Raw genomic sequence first — 18,249 nt, 5'->3', positions numbered from 1 at the left:
ATTATGCTAACCTACGCTTCCTTGCATCCCCCTTGCTCCTGTGACCTGGAAATCATTGCCCCTCCACCACTCCGCAGCATCTTCCGATTCCTCAAAAACATGCCAAAGAGACGTGTAGAGAGATGGAGATTTGGCAGGGAAATGCAGATTTATCCTACTCCTCATATCTTTGTGGGAGGAGCTAAAACGCAAACAACAAAGACGAGTGAGAAAAGAGGGGAGACACACTAGCATAATGAAAAGTAGCCTTTGTCTCAGTGCAGACACATTTTTAGTTTCTCAACCAGGTGTGCTGCAGAAATACTGTTTGGTGTACGTATGGACTGTAGGCAAGGCCATTAACACTGACACAGTGGATAGTAGCCATCTTATTCAGGCACCTTAATACAAGTTAAATGCCAGCTTTGATTTTATCAGGTTTAATCATAAAAACGAAGAACACAGAAAATACAGCACAATTACATTCTTGTTTTCTACAAAAGTCTTCCATTGACGAAAAACACCAAAATGTATGCCGTCCGGCAACAGCATACCTTGTTTATAAAATTACCCATCTCAGATATTGCACATCTACACAAATCCTGTACAAATATATACTCTGTGTGCTAAGAAAAATGTCCACAGTGTGCGTTGCTCAGTACATGTGAGGTGCTTTGCTAGCTGAGTCAGAGGATGCGCTCACAAGCGAGTCTCTCTGTCAGGGTTGCAGTCCAGGGCCAGTATTAGCTGCTCACAGTGTAACGAGTTGCTCTCCTCTTTCCTCAGTGACTCCAGCTCAGCATTTCCATTGGTCAGTGCATTTTTCTCCTCCTTCTTAATCTGTCTTCTAAGTAGAGCAAAACCCAAAATACAAAGGAAGAAAGAGACGGTCCTCAAGCCCAGTGTCAGGCCCAGGTACACTATCCTGTAAAAAACCCAGAAAAAAGTCAAACTACAAATTGTTCTCAAAGGTATCCTGCTATTAAATTTCAACTGTTTCCATTCTAAGTTGTTCAACTGAATTTTCCTTCAATACATTTTTATGAAACCTTAGCGGACCGAACTTTGTACAACACACTTGCTCAACTGTTAATTCCACAATCTTGCCTCTTATACAACTGACAGGGCTCCGAATAGAGAGAAGTCTGAATTACTGTACGTTAAGCTTTGTGTTTAATAGAGTCAAAGTGTTCTGGTCTAACATTATCCGCCTAATAAATTCAGAGCTGAAATTCAGTGTTCTTTTCACATTTCATTTTATAATGTATCTCTTTACAAGGTGTGCATCAGATAAAACTGATTAGGGCTCAGATGTTTTTAAAAAGTACTACCTTTCTGTAAAAGCAAATCACACGGTTGAATAAATGCATATATAGCCTTTAAAGAAACTTGCAGGTGGCACTGCCTTTCCATCGGCACCACATGATGCCAAACAGTAGAAATCCCTCTTTAATCAGTGTGACAAGTTTGTTCATGGGCTTAATCACATTTCAGGTTCACTAAATCCTTGCTTTAAAACACAGACACTTTGATTAGAAACTGCATTCAATTTTAGAACAAAACCCTCTTCAGATTACCTGTACGCTGAGGTGTTATATATTCTGCAAGCTCCTCTTCCTCCACACGTCTTGTATCCCCATTTGAGGCAGGTTGTATCAATTATGGCTCCAAAGTATATGGGGGCAGGAATTCCAGCTGCGGTAGAATATAAAATTATTTATTACGTCACAATTACAGCAAATTCAAGAAGGCTTTAACATATTCATCAACTGGAAAAATCATGATTTACATAAAATGATTGACGGTATTTAAAATGTTGGTCATTAATAAACAACAGATGCTATATGAGATTCACATGACACCTTAAAAATGTTAAGAAAATTTAACAGCGACCTTTTTAAGGGATGACTGGTTTCCATAAAGATATTCTTCCTCCCTTCATACTTTAAGCTGAATGTCAGCTTTTAGGAGATTTTTGTGTGCCTTACATTCCAAGTCAATAGACAGTAATGTACAGAATACTAAATGTGGTTCTTACCAAGCGTACGAGTGGCCAGTGTGTGGATTCCAACAGCCAGGGATTTCAGTTCAGGCTTAATGCACCTATGGAGAGACTGAGATGTTAAAGACGACTCAACTTTTCAACCTGTCAACACTAAAGGAATAGCAATAACTCACAGATTTCTACTGGAGGGCAGAGCAATAAGATAATACTTTACATTTATATGTTGTTCTAGGCTACTATTGTTATTTAAAGAATATCTGTATTGATGAGTCAGTATCTTCCATGAGTTCACATGGGAGTTATGGACAGACCTGACAAGCAGCATGAAGCCGGGTGTTCCCCCAAGAGAGATGATGAAGGAGCTGAGGACCGACAGAGCCATGAAGTACGGAAAGATTTTGTCACAGCTGTCCCTGCGTGGACACTGGCCCAGAGTGGCCGTCAAGTTCCCCGGTTGGGGATTAGCCATCGCTACGCACCTGCAATTATCCAACACCTGAGAGAAAAGAATACAATCAATAATGGATGAGGTGCAGCACAACAGGACACACTGCATGCAAATACAACTGAAATGTCACATGCTACTCTGAGGCATCGCAGAGAGACTCCTACATGATATGAAGGAAACAGAGGAATGAAGTCTAAATACGATGCTTTGTATATGAGTTATAGGTTATACTGAGAAATATGGAAGTGTTGTGCAGGCAGTAGTGTGTCTGACCGTGCTCCTGCCAGAGCCGGAGGAGGAGGTGCAACCAGCTAAGCATGGGGACACATAGGTAATCCCATTCTCTCCACAGACCGGATCCCACTCTCTCCTTGAGCACAAGCAACCCGAGTTACAGTCAGAGAAGAGAGACAGTTCCTGATGAGACAAGCCTTCCACTCTGCATGTGACAACATGAGAAAATGCATATATTATTGACAGCTCACATGAAAAATGGATCAAATGCAAAAGCAGCCATTGCTGGGCACGGAAAATGAAAACAAAGACGGATAAAAGCAACGCCAAGGAAACCCTAGGAAGTGCAATAGCTAAAATCTTTAGTAGCAGAATCTTCATTATTCTAATCCTAGTTTCTAGTTTGACTATTATCTTAGTTGAATGGGACATAAAAAAAACGCACACACGTTACATACCCGGTGTACGACACTGTGATGCCTGCCACTTTGGAGTTCTCACAGCCCAAGGCGAAGAAAAGGAGTGACAAGAGGTAGCCCACCAGGGAGGTCCCGAAAGCAAATTTAGCTGCTCCCATGATACCCAGCTTGTACTTCTTCATGACAACTCCTCCAGAAAAAATCCCAACAGCCACAGCCGGGATGTTGATCATGCCTATCCAAACCGCACAATACAGCTCATTCATAAAGGCACGGAGAATCACCGAACAGCTTAATCGAGCAACATCGTTCTCCAAAAGAGATCAAAGTCATTCAGTCATATCATGGTCAGTTGTGAGCTGAAGTTGTGCTGAAAAAGATAAAAATGATTTTAGTTGGTTGAGAGGAGGCAGAATGTATTTCCAGTCACCCTCTTCAATTACGGGGATAAAAAAGACCGGTTGTTGCATCGGTTCAACCTTTAAAGTGGCCTCATTAATCTGTGTGCTTCTAAATCAATGCCTGTCATTTCAATACCTTGGTAAACCAGGCTATCATACTGAAGCTGCTACATTTACCGAAGAGGGAACTGGGAGTTGGAGTATAAAAAATTCAAAAGCTGGCTCATGAAACACTTATGATGACCCTCCAGCTCACATCCCTTTGCATGCTTTAATGCTTCCCTTTCAGGAAAGCAATGCAGGTGACATTCGGCTAAACCAGCTTTTAAGACTGCAAAGGTCTCATTTACAAATATATAACACAAAGATGATACAAACAAGGTGAACATGAGAATTGATCAAAATAGTCTGCTTACCCATGAGAAAATTGGCTTTTGATGCCGACTGGCCGTAGTGTTGCTCGATGTATTTGGGTTTGTAGGTGACCATACCGATGAGAGAGTTGAACTGGATGATGGTCACACACAGGTAGATGACGTACACGGGATTTCCGAGGAGGCTCTTCAGTGTGGGCACAAATTCTATGGGGGAAGTTTTAAAGAATGAATAACACTTCTTTAAATATGACTGTGATGTTTGTGGGTCTGGATGTCATTATTACAGACAACTGGGAAATAGCAGGAAATGTGAGAGAGAGTCTGGCTTTAAACAGGGACGAACCTTTCATAGCTGGCATCTTGACATATGTTATAGTTGTATTAATGGCAAGCATATATTTTTTAATGCTTAGCCTTAGCATGTATTTAAAATGCCGTATTTTTTCTTGTATTTGCAGATATTTAAAGATCATATGAAGTCTTTTCCAAAATAGTCATAAAAATGACAAATATTGTTACAGTAATTAGATAAGTTGTTACAACCCTAATGTTCTATGTTGACTCTATACAGATTACAATCCCAATACTCATGCATTAACAGTTTTATCGCACTATTTGCTGTGATCATTATTATACCATTAGCCATCAGATGTAAATTAGGCGGCTCCTCCGGTCTGAACTTGTGCTCCATGGTTGGGGAATCTTTGATAAACCTGGTTTGCTCTGGTGTGCAGTTGCTATCATGTTTCTCTACAGGCATCGGCAGTGATTTAGGCAGGAACCAGAACGGAACAGCAGACATGAGGGTGATGGCACCAGCGATGAGGTAGCCGAGCCACCAGGCCCCCACCCAGCGGGCATCACCAGGGGTAATGGTGATAGTCTCTGTGAACAGATATGGACACTATCAGCTCTGTATGTGGCTTCATTTTGTTTGACTCTCCGAGCTCCAAGCGGTTTGTGGATGTTTTGTGCTCCTGTCACATTGGTACTCACGTAATGCTTATTTTTCACAACAATAAAGAGTCCTGAACTCTTGTGGAAACACCACAACCATAGCTAGAAGAGAACTCAAAAATGTCTTCTGTGCAGTATAATGCAGTTATGATGGCAAAAGAAAAGGAAAGAAAAAAGCTAAAGTTGATTTTTTTAAATAATAAAAAACTGGAATCAACATGTACAACAGTTTTCACTGTGCATTTACAGTTTTTGTTTTGATATTTGTCTGTAAACACCTGCAGTTCAGACAAGTTCTGCAAAAAAGTCCTTGAATTTTTTTGTCATATTGTGCCAAGAACTGCAGAGTTTTTGCATTTTTTCAGAATTTAGGTGCTGCAAATAGCATCTTTTTGGCATTTTTTTTTCATGAGAATGTAAAGCAATTTTGATGAAATACTGGAGGCTTCCCAGTGGAATGGTACATCACAGATTAAAGCTCCAAGAACTGTCAGAAAGTTGAAAATCTGCCAATTTTTTCTGTTTTTACAGTTTCTATCTTTGATAAATGGTGTAATTTGGTGGATTTTTTTGTAGTTTTTTGTTACAACATAGCTGTCCATGCTAGAAACAGGTTTTGGAGCTCAGAATATTAATTTGTTTCTCAATGACTGTAGTCACATGTTCATGCATTTACTTCATTTACTGTTTTAGGTACAATATAGTATTTGAAAATAAAAAACTGAACAGTTGGTCACTCACCCATGTCCACATAGCCAACATCAACGTAGATTTTGGCACACAGTGATCCCAGCAGGTACCCGAACACAGGACCAATAACTGATATGGTTTGGACACAACCTAAAATATACAACAAAGAAGGGCATATACATTTAATTACATTCACCTACTAACACTTAGTGTGTTATTGTTTGGGGTCATTTCTGCACCAATTTATTAGTTTTTATTTGCTTTATGTATGGAACAAGATTCACCTTGTCCCAAGTGTCCTCTTCGTATGTTCTACTGCCTACCAGTTCATTTAGAAGCCAAATACTATGACTCCGGCTTCAGCAGTGTGATATGCAAAGCTTATTTCATATTGCCACTGTTGTACTGCTGCAATTTATATACTCAGAATCAAAAATGAAGAAAAATAACAAAATTAAGATTGTTAGCGTGTTTGTAGGGATGAGAATACAGGTCTGAAATTGACTGTTAGAAGGATTGAAAAAACGTATATCTATATTGTGCTATTTTAACAGACATTGCCTTGGTAAGTGATAATAGAAAGGGAATGAACAACAGAAAGTAAAGAGTCACTGGGTTTACAGATATTAAAGCTTTTCATTCTGAATAGGACTGTAAAAAGACAAGGAATTACATGGAAGACAAACTAACTTTTATACTGGCACCTACAGACCAAAGCTACTATCAGTGAGTAAGGTGCATTACCAATATAGAGAGCAGCGTTCTCAGTCTGGGCGTAGTCATCTATGTAGGAGATTCCCAGCGGCTGCACTGGAGTCTCTCCAATCCCACGCAGGATGTTCCCCAGCAACACGTAGATCCACATCGACACACTGGACTCTCGCTCACAGCCTGCAGCTTGAAATAAAACAAGGGAAATGTGATGACTACTTACAATTTGAACCCAGTGAAACTCTCAAAGCATTAACTCATGTTTTGTCATCTATCTATCAAGGTTTACTTTGATTGTTAAGAGATACTGGGAGTCAAACAATGTCCTCAAATGTGAAAAAACACACATGCTGGACTCACAATGAAACAAACAACACAGGAGCAAGGGAAAAACATTTTGACCGTCCTGACATATAAATGCAACAACAAGAGCAACATGTTTCTAGATCGAATGCAGCAAAGATTCTTTTCCTTGTCTTACCTCTGGAGGGCAGTATAGAGGGTCTGTCACCTGCTCTGGAGGATTCAGGTGAGCTTGCCGGACATGGAGAGAGGCTATTGGTTGAATTCACTGAAGATCTAATGGATGTTTCGATCTTATAGCTGCGTATAAAATACCAATGTGACTGTTAAGCAAGGGAAGGGAGAAAGCATCAGGTATTGTTAGATGCAATAAATACATCAGAGACTGCAATTTCAAGGCCCAAGAAATGCTGGAATGATGTTAGGATTTCAATGCTATGATCAAAGAAATATGTGTGTAGAATTTTTAAGCACCAGTGAATGCATACTGACATGACATTTTGCCTACCGGCCAATGATGAAATGAGGCATGGCAATCAAGAAGGTCCCAAAAGACATCAAGATACAGCCGATTGCTATGATCTTGGGTCGGTGGAGCTTGGCGCCAAAATAACTCACAAAGGCAATTACCAGCAAATTCCCTACAGGGTTGAGATGATCAGAAAAGGAAATGGAGAGGAGTGAACGGCAGTATATTGAACTGCTGTGAAGAAAATCTGTCTATAATAAATTCAAATCCTCACCTCATACTCTAAATAAAATGCGTTAGCGCTGTAATCTCTAGTAAACACCGATTCTGACCTATGCTCAGGACAGTGCCTATAAAAAGTATTCATTCCCTTGGAAGCTTTTGCCTTTAATTGCTTTTAAACATTGAATCATGGTCAGTTTAGTTAGAATAGAAAAAGACTGTCATGTCAAAATGAAAACAGCTTTCTACAAAATAATATAAATTATTTCAACGTTAAAAAGTGCTCGCCCCCTTTAAAGTAACTCAATCGAATTCAGTAATTCAACACAGGTTTAGCCAATTGGTGCTAAAAGTCAGACAGTTAGTGAAATGGAGATCATCTTAGTTCAGTGAATGTGTCTCGAGTAATTGTAGTATAAAGACACCTGTATATGAAAGGCCCAGTCATTGGTGAATCAGTATGTCTGGTAATAACTACATCATGAGAATGAAAGAACACTCCAAGCAACTCAGTGAAAAAGTTACCGAAAAGTATATGTCAGGCAGTAAGTCAAGAAATTTTCCAAATCGTTGAATATCCCCAGGAGTACAGTTAAATCCACCATTGAGAAATAGAAGAAATACGCACATGAATAAATATGCCTACAGAAGGCTGTCCTGAAAAACTGAGTGATCACCCAAGATAGAGACCAATAAGGACGGCCTCCAAGATAGTATTGGGCAAGTAACAACTTTTTGTTCACCACTCAAAGCCTAATGGAAAAAATGTGAAAAGAAAGCCACAGTTGAAATGAGTAGAGGAAGACTATCAAGTCAACTGGAAATTTCTTTGTTCTGACAAAACCAAAATTGCTATGTTTGACATAAAAAAAAGTTGTTTTTGTGAATTCTTGTCAACAAAGCCAAATTAAATTGATCATGATTCAGTGTTGAAAAACAACAAAAATGGAATGCTTCAAGAGGGGAAGGATATTTGTTATAAGCATTGTGTTTTTTTGTCTGGATGAGACCAGTGTAGGTGCTAATCAAAGTCAGTGTGAATATTTACATGTAGGCATATTTATCTAAGGGACATACGTACAGGCTATATTACATATTATTCCTTCAGTGTCCCCAGTCTGGCAGAAACTGAGTGAACCATTACAAAATCCCTCTATTCCAAGCCTACATACTGTAACTTCAAAGGATTTTTCGCTCATTAAGAGTCAATTTGGTATGCAAACCTCAGGGGGGATGCATACATGCTACAGTCACAAGCCTGCTGACATGCTGAAGACATATTCTTGGCTTCTTGCATTAGTATCTAAGTGCTTCAAAATACATGCACGAATATCCAGTAAACACACAGACACACGGCCAGAAACAGACTGAGAAACTCACCCATTTCAAAGCTCCCATCTATGATGCCGATCAGAGAGCTGGGGATGTCAAATCGTCTTTCTAGCTGTGTAATTGTGCTCTTCATGTAGCTGCCAGACAAAGCCTTGGCAAAGTAGGCAAAGGACAAGGCAGCAAGGAACATCTACAGAGACACAAAAAGAAAACAAAAAAAAAAACAGAACCCTGTGTCAAAGCAAGTGACTCTGAAGTGCTTTTTTTCTTCATTTTAATCTCAGAAGAATATGACAACCTGTGTTCTAATTATGAACATCACTGTTTGTTGTTTGTTCTGGTTGTTGCAGTACTACAGAGTCAGCTATAACCAAGTGATCTGCGCAGCCACATAAGACACAGGAAAAGTCCATTTAAATTTCCAAAGGCTGGACTACAAAGCAAAACATTGATGAAAAGGTGCATTGATTTAACTGGGCACTACCTGGAGATTTAAGTGAATATGTTTGTAGACATGACATGAATTTGACATGATACATCTTTCTGAAATAGGAAACTGGAAACGTGCTCTAGGGCAGATACTGCATCGAGCCACCTCCTCTTTCTGCCCAGCCACCTGTGGACACTGACAGTCAGTGACAAAGGGAGGATTAGAGGAGCCAATCCCACTAGGACACATTCACATCGGTAGGGCTGACAGACCGACCGACAAGCAGCGTAATTGGAAGCAGGTGAGAGGTAACTTGTAGCTTTTCACTCCTCGCCCAAGCTCAGAAAAGATGCAAGTATCACTGACCAACACACATTATTTTCACCTGAAATTAGAATAAATATGTCTTTTAAAGAAACTTCCCTTCAAAAAATGTTCCAAAATGTGTAATACAACCCAGGAAAGCCCCAAAACATAATGAATGCACAACACAAATTGGCCATAACAGATGGGCTCACTATTCACTGGGTTTATGCATTTATTTACAGTTTATGGTATATTATGTGCATATCAAAGCTTTGTGATCAGAGTTTCTGTTCTAGTCTAAAAGGTCAGGGGATCAGAGGACCTGAACGCTCTGATCTGGGTGGCATGCTGGGTAGCAATTAATGATCATCATCATTACCACACTGATTGTTTGGAACACCACGAGTAATAAACCCGACAGTGTTAGCCAGGCTCAGTAGTCCTTCAGAATAGCTCCGAATGAGTTTGTTTATGGAAGTGATGCCAAATCTTGCAGCAGTGCTACTGTGGGCATTCCACACACTTTTGATTTTGCACCTTTGAGCTGCAGACTCATGTGAACTCTAACCCCATTTGTCACTGACATTATCCAGTTTGATTCTAAACAGCTTGAGAAATGAATAATATCTTTAATTCCAATAATCATTGTATTTATAGATCCAAATTATGATTAGGTATTGGTATAAAGTAGAGTTTCCTGCACTGTGGAACCAAACCATCACAGAGGGCATCTTAGATTGCATGTCATGTGTGTCTTTAGTCTAGGAAACCAGCATTTTATCAGAGAATTACCCAATTTAACAAACAATTATGTAAATTTTGCTATCTGTCAGTCTTCAGGTTTCCTGCAGCTGTATCTCCGTTTGCATTGTTTTGCAGAATGAGAGATAAGAACAAAGAACAGCCCAGAGCGAATACAGGCTTTGCTACAATGTCTGTCAATCAGGGAAAGTAAATGAGGAATTTGTGAAAAGGGATCAGTTGAGCCATGGGAACAACCTGTGTGGTCTACAGCTGATTAATACTCCTCTCAATATAAACAACGGCGTCGCTTTACTGTCAACAGCATGATTACTATTCATACCACAACATAACTGAACAACAGTTCTCGTATGACTGCATCAATAGTGTTGACTTGGAGATCCAGAAACCTTATACCAGCACCAACACGTTTCCTTTTGAATTCGTTGAAGGAAGCTTTGAAAGGAAGGTAGGATGGTGTGAGTGACTATGGAACAGATATTAACATCTCTTCATACACCACGATTTACCCCTTTTTTTTTTTGCCTTCTTACTATATTGCCACTATGTCATTAACTTTGCTATGGCCATCCATCCATCCATGCTAAATTCCAAATCTACAACCCTTGGAAATAAAAAAAGAAAAGGCAGCTGTACAGTACAGAATATGGTGTTGCATTTTGCAAAAATCCTCAACAAACTTTGAGCGTGAAACTTTAAACAGCACATGTCAGCAGCTAATCGCTTGCTGGTCGACAGTAAGACTCCAGACAGCCCATAATGGAAGATTTTCTAAAGAAGAACACATTAAACTGCTTCAATGTTTTTCTATGAAACAATTACAATATATAAAAATAGAAAGGGGGACAGCATTAATAGTGGTGCTTTTCTTTTGTTGGTTTTCCATCTCTAGCCTTAGATACTGCAGAAAATGTATAAAATTTAATGACAATATGTGGAAATATCCATTAAAATATGTTTTGTGTTGAGTTTAGGTTGATAAGAAAAAATTAATGAACCATCAATAAGACAAGTTCCTACATAATGCCACTAGAAAAGATTGACGTCACCAAATCTGGTACTGGTGGCCTTGTGTCATGGATCCAAGTCGTTCAAGCACTTGAAACCAGAATCTGACAAAAAACTGATGTCACCTATGACCCCAGATTTTACTCATGGTCAACTCAATCAATATTCACCACAAAGTCAAATTAAAGATAGGCAGGCGTGAACTTTTTTTTTTTACAAAGTTTGTAAACTGAGGTGGAATGAGCCATAAATGTTTGTTTATTGCAAGTCATATCGTCTTTGTAATATGGAACAATGCTATCGCACATCGCAGATTTTCCTCGGTTGGTGCAGCACTAAAACAATCCTAATCTGGGATTAGCGAACATGCAGAATGCTGCCAACATGTGTGTGCTACAAGCAGACAAAACCTCTTTCTCTAGATGAACAAGTGAATGTTGTATGAACAGAGCCCCACTGAGAGGTTCATTGTAGGATTACCACTCACAGAAGGAAAACACACATGGACATGACGGGAGCATGACTGGAATACCTTAGAACCGTTTCTTGTGGTTGCCCAAGCATTTCACTAAGCAGCTTTATAATCAACATTCAATGCTTCCTAATCCAATAAAGAGGTACCAACCGTCCGTCGTGACCTCTTTCACTAAAGCACAAACTTTGTTTAAGGAATTTTTCACAGCGACTTAATACGGAGTCCAAAGGGTGCTGAGAGCTGCTGCACTCAACACCTTGCATGGTCCCTAACTGGCCTACTAGTAACAAGCTGCACACTCAACTCAGACTTTCAGTGGGTGTTCAGACATTTGAGGATTTGCACCAACATGCACAGAAAAAAGCAGGAAGAAGGGTCTCTTGTAAACTAAGCAAGCAGAGGAAATCACAGTGCAGAGTTGCCTAAAGCTATACAGTAGTCTTTACACATACATGAGACACACAAGAGAGAGCATTCAGCAACACATTGGATTGATTGATTGATTGACTGATCGATCAATCAACACGTGTTCTCTGTGCCTCACTTCCTCACACACATGTATTTATGTGTTCCCTTTAGGCCAGCCACATGAACTTGAAGATGGCAATCATGTCAATCCTTCTGTCTTTTCCAGCTGGAAGACTTCATGCATGTTCTTATGACCACTCTCTGGCATGTAACTGTGACTCCACTGGTCTGTGATCTGTACTGAAGACTTGATCAAATGACTGTGGAAATAAAGGCACTTCCATTTTTTTTTTTTGAATTATTACTTTTGTACTGTCACTAGTAAAGCCAAGTACAATATGTCAAATTCAAGAACTGTTGCACATGATTATATCTGGTCTGACAGAAGGTCAAAGAGCTTATAAGGATGAAGCAGCCTTTTCTACATAGCACAGTACCTTCAGATTGGGGTGGCAGGAGTTCTTGGCTGCAGAGGAGACGGCATTGTTTTCTAGAGTCCAGCTGCTGGTGGCTGTGGTGTCCATTTTGCTCATGGCAGATTCCCACTGGATGTTGCCTGGACTGTGACCTTCTGATGATTTACCGTGGCTGTTCTCACGCGCACCTGTTGGAAAGAGTTCAGATAGAAAGACCAGCAGATATCTCAGGCTTGACATCGACAGTGGCAGCGAGTTGAAGAAGAAGGCTGTTGAAGAAGGATAATGTCCGTTTCATCATGTGTAGTCTGAAAGCCAGAATAAATAAGAGTGACAGCACATAGCATCTAAGTCTTCTCCTCGTGGAGCCGCTTGATTTTGCACATCACTAACATTTTTTCATCTTTCCTTCCCACGCTTATCAATACCTTAGGTAACAATAAGCAATTATCTATGTAAAAATCATATTGTTTGGAAAGCAGTGGGATGCTTACGCTTTCCCAGATGTGTGCTGTGGCTGTAGAGATTTTTTTGCATTTATATTAATTTTAATTAAATTAAATATAGCAATATATGTATTAAATATTGGATGATTCATTGTGTTTAATAATAATAATACCTTTAATTTATAATGCACTTCACATATAAAATCTCAAAGTGCTACAGAAACATTTAAACAAACATATCAGAAACATGTTAAAACTTAAATAAGAACTTCTTCAGCCCTATCTTTAATGACTCCAGAGACTGTAGGGCCCTCAGGGGTGGTGGGAATGCGTTCCACAGTTCAAGAGCAGCTGTCTTGAACGCTCTGTCGCCCATTGTTCTCAGGTTGGAGTGAACAGAAGGTTGGTATTGGTGGACCGGAGTCGTCAGGAGATGGAGCGGAGGATTAAGAATTCTAAAAGATAGTCCGGGGCATGTCCATGTATGCACTGATAGGCAAGCAGACAGACTTTGTATTGGATGCGTTTTGAGATTGGAAGCCAATGAAGGTTATGGAGAACAGGTGTAATGTGGGCGTGTTTGGGCGCCCTCGTCAGGATCCTGGCGGCGGTGTTTCCTTCCATACTATCAACAGAATCCCCTAAAAAGTCCCACCACTCTTTCGCCAGTCACATGGGATGGATAAATGGTAAGTAAGGGTGAAAAATAATTAAACTGACACAGAGACCTTATTTAGTTTAATATATGAATGTAAATGATATTCCACCTGAACTGCATACATGCTGATTTGGGTTTCTGCAGAATATCAGAGCAACTTCACTTATACCATGGCTACAGCATACAACAAAAGTGACATAGCCCTGTCCAATAACACTTCAATGTCAAAGAATTCAAACGTGTACCACCATAAAGTAACTGCATTACTTCTAAGTGGAACACTCAGGTACTTGATTGAAGGCAAATGTAGAACTCACAGTTCTAATTCGCTATATTAAAATGACAGGCCTCACAGTAGGAACGACTTGCAACAAAATTCACAAAGAAAATTTTACGTTTTTTAAAAGTATCTCTGCTTTTATACTGGCGACAGACTCAGCTTGGAAAACTCCAGTGTTGCACACATTTTCAAAAGATATTGCACCATTCTTGAGAGACACCTTTTCCCAGTGTCTCTTTGCTGCAGAGGTTGCATTGAATCACCTTTTTCTTTGAGGTAAGGTGCTATATTGGATTCAAGTCAGGAGCCATATTTGGTCAAGTTATAGTTTTCACTTTTTTTTTTTTTTTAAACTTTTGCATCAATTTCACAGTATATTTTCAATTCTGCTGTCATATTTCTCTCCTGCAGCCTGGGAGTTGTCCTGTCAGCCATTATTTTACCAGTACATCCACCAGCTTTTAATGGTGCGATCTGTAAACGTCATCTCCCAGCACCTTCTGCACTCATGCAGCCCCATATCCCAAGTCCCTGTGTTTCACTGCTGGGACTATCCATTCTCTGTGGTAGTCCTCGTCAGGTTCACACCAAAGATGCTGGACCACATCAGAGCTGAGCAAATGTAGGTTGGTCTGATCTAAACAAAGAATGTGCTCTCAATACTCTTATACATTTTCATTCTTCATGCTTCTTTTCGTGCCATTTAGCAAAGTTTGTACTTGCAATTTTTTTTAACCAAATAACAAGCTAGGGTATATTTTCTTGGACACCATCTGAGGTTGACATTATGCACTGGCTTTGCACTGCCTGAGCTGTCACTTCAGTGTCCACTGATAACCCCTGTGCCAAGTCGAAAGCACTTGCCTCTGTTTTTCAACATTGTGCAAGTAGTTCCAGCGGCGTCGTTTCAGGAGAACGACCACTGAGACTCTGATTAAAGGCAGTGTGGCTCTCTCTATACTTCCTGATTACCGCTGCAACTGTGTTTCCACTGACTTTTACTTGGTCACGGATCTTCGTGTGTCCTTTTCCATCTTTGTGAAGTCTCACAATCAGATTTTTTTATGTCCTCTGGCAATTCCATTTGGACTAATGATGCAGACAAAGAGGTAGACACCAGGTCTGAAGTAGAGAAAATTCAGGTGGTTCCACTTTGTGTTCTATATTTTCAAGATGGTGTCTATAATGTATGTGTTTTGATTGCTTATTAGAGAAATACGCGGTATGTAAACACATAAATGTAAATGTACAGGTTTTCAGAAGTATTTTTCCCTGGATGAAAACAGAACCTGTAGGCCTGACAAAGACTGAAAACAAGCAATGAATGTGTGAGTCACATCAAAATTAACACCAAATGCAAGCACAGCAAATGCATCTGACAGTAGTGCAAGTCTTCAAAACAGAACGCAACTATTATTTGATGAAAACAGAAGAGCAAAACATTTTCTAAAACAGATGTAGTGAATGCAGATGATGCTAGCATGATGCAAAGAACACACAGTGTTAAGAGTAACAGATGCCAAGACACAATTTATGACCCCTGGTTCACACCAAATTTAGCACATAGGTCAGCTATGCCTACAGCATATGCCTATAGCATAGCTATGCTATACCTACAGCATAGCTGACCTACTGAGTGCTCATCTATGCTATACCTACAGCATAGCTGACCTACTGAGTGCAACTCAAGAACCTACTTGGAAATACAAGCAAGCCTTAAGCAGACTTAACAAGTCAACTACTTGGTCACCAAATACAGAAAATTGGCTATTTCACACTGGATAGGAAACTGATTACAACTGATCTTGTTGAAACAAAGTTACAAAGACTAAGTGAATATGAAGCACACACTAAAGGAAACAACATTTTCATAATAATAATATGGACATGATAGACATAGAAATAAGTTTCGTAAAGGTTTGCACCTTGAAAGAATCAGATAAAAAAATTTATACATGTATATAATTTAAAGAAAGTTTTTTTTTTTAACTTCACAGGTTATAGAAAACCTGAAACATTCATCTAACTGTGGAAATGTTCTTTTCAATAACACTGGTCATATAAGAGCTTTTTAGGAAATGCATTCAATTGACGAAAACTGTGCAGAAAGAACAACAAAGACTGCAAACAAATGACCATGGTGGTAAGACTGGGTTCCAAGTTAGTGGGTCTCGGCAGAGATTGGGAGTTAGTAAGGTTTGTGCCAATGCTTGTTTTTGCAACAACAGTTTTAATGCCATGTTTCAAGTCCTAGTACTTATTAGTTGTACTGAAGCTACTTAGTATTCAATGATAAGTTTGCAAATGTAACAGCAAATCAGTTTCAGGGGAAATCTTAAACATACAGCAAAATATAATGGCATAAAGTATAATGTGCTAAATTCTAGCCAGTTAATCAAAAAAAGAAGATTTATTTCAAAAAGCATAAGTTGCTTGCATTAAATTAGTGTATTCTGGTGCAGAGAAAGCTATAGATTCATGGGAGCAGAGCTGTGACATTGTTCAAAAACCAGGCTGATTATTCAGCGACATGACAGTTCCTTATAGATCTCTCCTCTATGCACTAAGCCACAGCATGGCTTTGAATTCTGAGAAAAAATAAATAAATAAAAATGTAGCGGCAGCAGAAGACATAAAGGCTTTCATGCTCATCTGACATGAATACACACTAAGCAGAGCAGCAATTTGGCACAGCCAGACTGCAAACAAATAGTGATTTCCATATCACACTCTTATATAAACCTAGCAATTAAGGCTGCACATACAGTAGAAGGAGGAGCAATCTGTCTCGTCTTCAGATAATAAGACGATGACAACTTAAACATGAACAAATTTCTAAGAGGTGTCCCATATTTTCAGACTGTGAGGAGGTAGTTCACTAAAAACTGTACAAATGCTTCTGTTTTGAACCTTGTGTCTGACTGTGGCGTATACTAGAGACACTATTAATGGAAATGACATGGAAATGACTAATTTTGCACAATTTTCTCAAAGACACTGTGAGATTTAAACAAGACAGTGCAGTGAAGTGCACACAGAAGTTTATAATATATGATAATGTGATTGTTTTAGTGTCCAAGCTGTTTAAAATGTATATCTACCATAATAAATATGACTGATGTGGGTGTGTAGTTTCACAACACAGGAGGCCCTAGAAATCACACAAGTGCATGAAGACAAATCAACACTGGAACACAAAGAAAAGAATACTTTGAAATCCAATGAGCATATTAAGAATCTTTCAAAAATCATGATGTTTAAAGCACAAGGAAACTTTAAAGAGGGTTCAAAAGGACATGATCTACCCAGGACTGCTTTGAAACAGTCATGTGGTTACTGTTGAATGATTGGTGATGCCACATCCACTCAGCTTAATGAATCAATGCTTACTGAAGAAGCTTTCTCTGCAAATCTCCTGCTCTTCCCACGGACAGTTTGTGATGCAGAGTTTACTGCCTCACTGGGATGTTTTCTGTCTGCACTCATCCGAAAATATATCTATGCCAATTCAAATAAAACACAAATTGCACTGAACTAACGTGCGCAGCATGTTTCATTGACTCCACAAAGAGCATCCTGATACTCACCGAACTCGGAGCTTCACGCTTTCCCCTCCACCACGTCTCTAACTTCTTATTTATCCCAGAAAGCAGGCTTGAGGTAAAGTCGTGCGGTTTGATTGAGAGCCTTCAGCCAGACAAAATCACCTTCCTCTCCTGAAGTCACCTCCTCAGTCTGTGCATGGCGGAGAACGGCGTGTTTCGCAGGGATCGACAAGGTGGATACTGAACACGGTGTTCACGGTGCAGCGCACAGAGAGCTGCAGAAAACTAGTTGCCATGACATATGAGCTGCGATCAGCTGCAGGCGGTTACTGTAACCACACTGTCGCAGAAGCACAACACGAAGCTGATTTCCGCAACGAATGACTGATCGATCCCACCTGTGGCTCACTGGTGCGATCAGTCAGCAGAGGGCTCAAACAACACCTATGGATTGTTCCATGGGGGGCGGCATGTTCTCCTATGGAACAATCCATGTATGCAGCTTTAAGAGAGGATCAGCTGATAAAGAACATCCAAAAACATGTGGGGCATTTATGTTTTCACACAGTGAGGACACTCAGTTTAAGTATAGAGTATGAAATGTTAATAATGTCCCATGAGAGGTCAAGTATTTCTAATGAGAAAAAAATGGATTGAGAAAATGCAGACCCCTTTATCTGTGTCTGCAATTTTGTTACATCCAATGTGGTGCATTCATTGTGAAATCAAGTTCCTCCTGCATCATCATGAACTTGTAAGTTATTCTAAATAATGCAGATACGGAGAAAAAAGCATCAGATTTTCATTGGAAATGTCTGGGTTATAAATCAGTCTTTCTCAAATATACTGAGGTCCATCCACATCTTTAACCCTCGTGTCGTCCTGTGAGTCAAATTGACCCGTTTTAA

At 39.6% G+C, this 18,249-nt stretch overlaps 1 protein-coding gene across 1 annotated transcript; it reads right to left on the bottom strand.

Annotated features, from left to right (window-relative positions):
- Positions 1-403: 403 nt before the first annotated feature.
- LOC110952789 (solute carrier organic anion transporter family member 1C1-like) lies at positions 404-17,833 on the bottom strand. Its single transcript, XM_022196513.2, has 15 exons — positions 17,384-17,833; positions 12,434-12,600; positions 8,596-8,737; positions 7,033-7,165; positions 6,703-6,824; positions 6,255-6,407; positions 5,562-5,660; positions 4,500-4,748; positions 3,903-4,067; positions 3,125-3,320; positions 2,706-2,871; positions 2,296-2,480; positions 2,018-2,082; positions 1,557-1,674; positions 404-904 (listed from the first exon to the last, which is right to left on the bottom strand). Exons 2-15 carry the CDS (start codon positions 12,527-12,529, stop codon positions 679-681), a joined length of 2,115 nt encoding a protein of 704 aa, XP_022052205.1. The 5' UTR covers positions 12,530-12,600; positions 17,384-17,833; the 3' UTR covers positions 404-678.
- Positions 17,834-18,249: the final 416 nt, after the last annotated feature.

The sequence above is a fragment of the Acanthochromis polyacanthus genome, chromosome 8 (genome assembly GCF_021347895.1).
Source record: "Acanthochromis polyacanthus isolate Apoly-LR-REF ecotype Palm Island chromosome 8, KAUST_Apoly_ChrSc, whole genome shotgun sequence".
NCBI lineage: Eukaryota > Metazoa > Chordata > Actinopteri > Pomacentridae > Acanthochromis > Acanthochromis polyacanthus.
Note: the sequence above shows the minus strand (reverse complement) of the source record. Positions and strands in the feature narration are given on the sequence as shown.

Coding starts and splice junctions, on each gene's coding strand:
- LOC110952789 (XM_022196513.2), bottom strand. CDS start 12,529: ATGAGCAAAATGGACACCACAGCCACCAGCAGCTGGACTCTAGAAAAC. Junction 5,661..6,254: donor GAACGCTGCTCTCTATATTG/GTAATGCACCTT, acceptor TGTATATTTTAG/GTTGTGTCCAAACCATATCA. Junction 2,481..2,705: donor CCGGCTCTGGCAGGAGCACG/GTCAGACACACT, acceptor CTTTTCTCTCAG/GTGTTGGATAATTGCAGGTG.